This window comes from Lepidothrix coronata, unplaced genomic scaffold (genome assembly GCF_001604755.1).
Source record: "Lepidothrix coronata isolate B3197 unplaced genomic scaffold, Lepidothrix_coronata-1.0 Scaffold173, whole genome shotgun sequence".
Lineage (NCBI taxonomy): Eukaryota > Metazoa > Chordata > Aves > Passeriformes > Pipridae > Lepidothrix > Lepidothrix coronata.
Window position 1 is genome coordinate 955,192 of NW_016690353.1, and position 717 is coordinate 955,908.

General features: G+C 71.8%; 1 protein-coding gene across 1 annotated transcript in view; it reads left to right on the forward strand.

Annotated features, from left to right (window-relative positions):
• Positions 1-329: 329 nt before the first annotated feature.
• WNT9A (Wnt family member 9A) overlaps positions 330-717 on the forward strand; it is a 57,537-nt gene continuing 57,149 nt past the window's right edge. Inside the window, exon 1 of the mRNA XM_017830002.1 lies at positions 330-458. Within this exon, the coding sequence (XP_017685491.1) occupies positions 364-458 (95 nt within the window). The 5' untranslated portion in view covers positions 330-363. The remainder of the gene's footprint in view (positions 459-717) is intronic.

Below are 717 nucleotides of genomic sequence, written 5' to 3' on the forward strand. Positions count from 1 at the left end.
CCGGCTCCCAATCCCTGTGCCACCCACGCCTCGCACTCCCACCCTCGCACACCCACCTTTGCACGCCCACCCCTCTCCCCCCCCCATCCCTTCCCCGCCCATCCGCACCGCACCCATCTGGGTGCCCCCCTTTTCCCGGCTCCCTCTCCCTCTCCCGCTCGCTCTCCCCGCCCCGGCGCTCCGTCCCTCCCCCGGGGGGGTGTCCCCTGCCGCCGTCCCTCCCCCCCGGCCGTGTCCCGCCCCCGGCCCGCCCCGGCCGGCCGCGCTCTCGGTGCCGGCCGCGCTATAAGAAGCGGGGCGGGCGGCGGGGCCGCAGCGGGCGCGGCGGGGGAACGAGATGAGCAGCGCCGGCGCCGCTGCAAGATGCTGGATGGACACGTCCTGCTGGGATGGCTCTCCTCCTGCGCGCTCCTAGGGCTGCTCGCCTGCGCCCCGCGGCCCTCCGCCGCCTACTTCGGGTAGGTGGCCCCCGTGCTCCTGCTCTTCAACTTTTATTTTAGTTTTTTTTTTCTTTAATGCGTTTTATACTTTTTATTTTTTTTTTTTAATGAGCCTCGTCCGTCCCGCCCGAGGCGGGGATGCTGCCGCGCTCCTTCCCCTCGCTGGGTGCGGGCATCCCGGGATGACAGCCGGCACCGGCGCGCCCGTCCCGCTTCCCACCCGCTCCCAGCCGGGGGGCCCCCCCCCAATCCTTCCCGGCCGCCCGGGCCCCCCCCC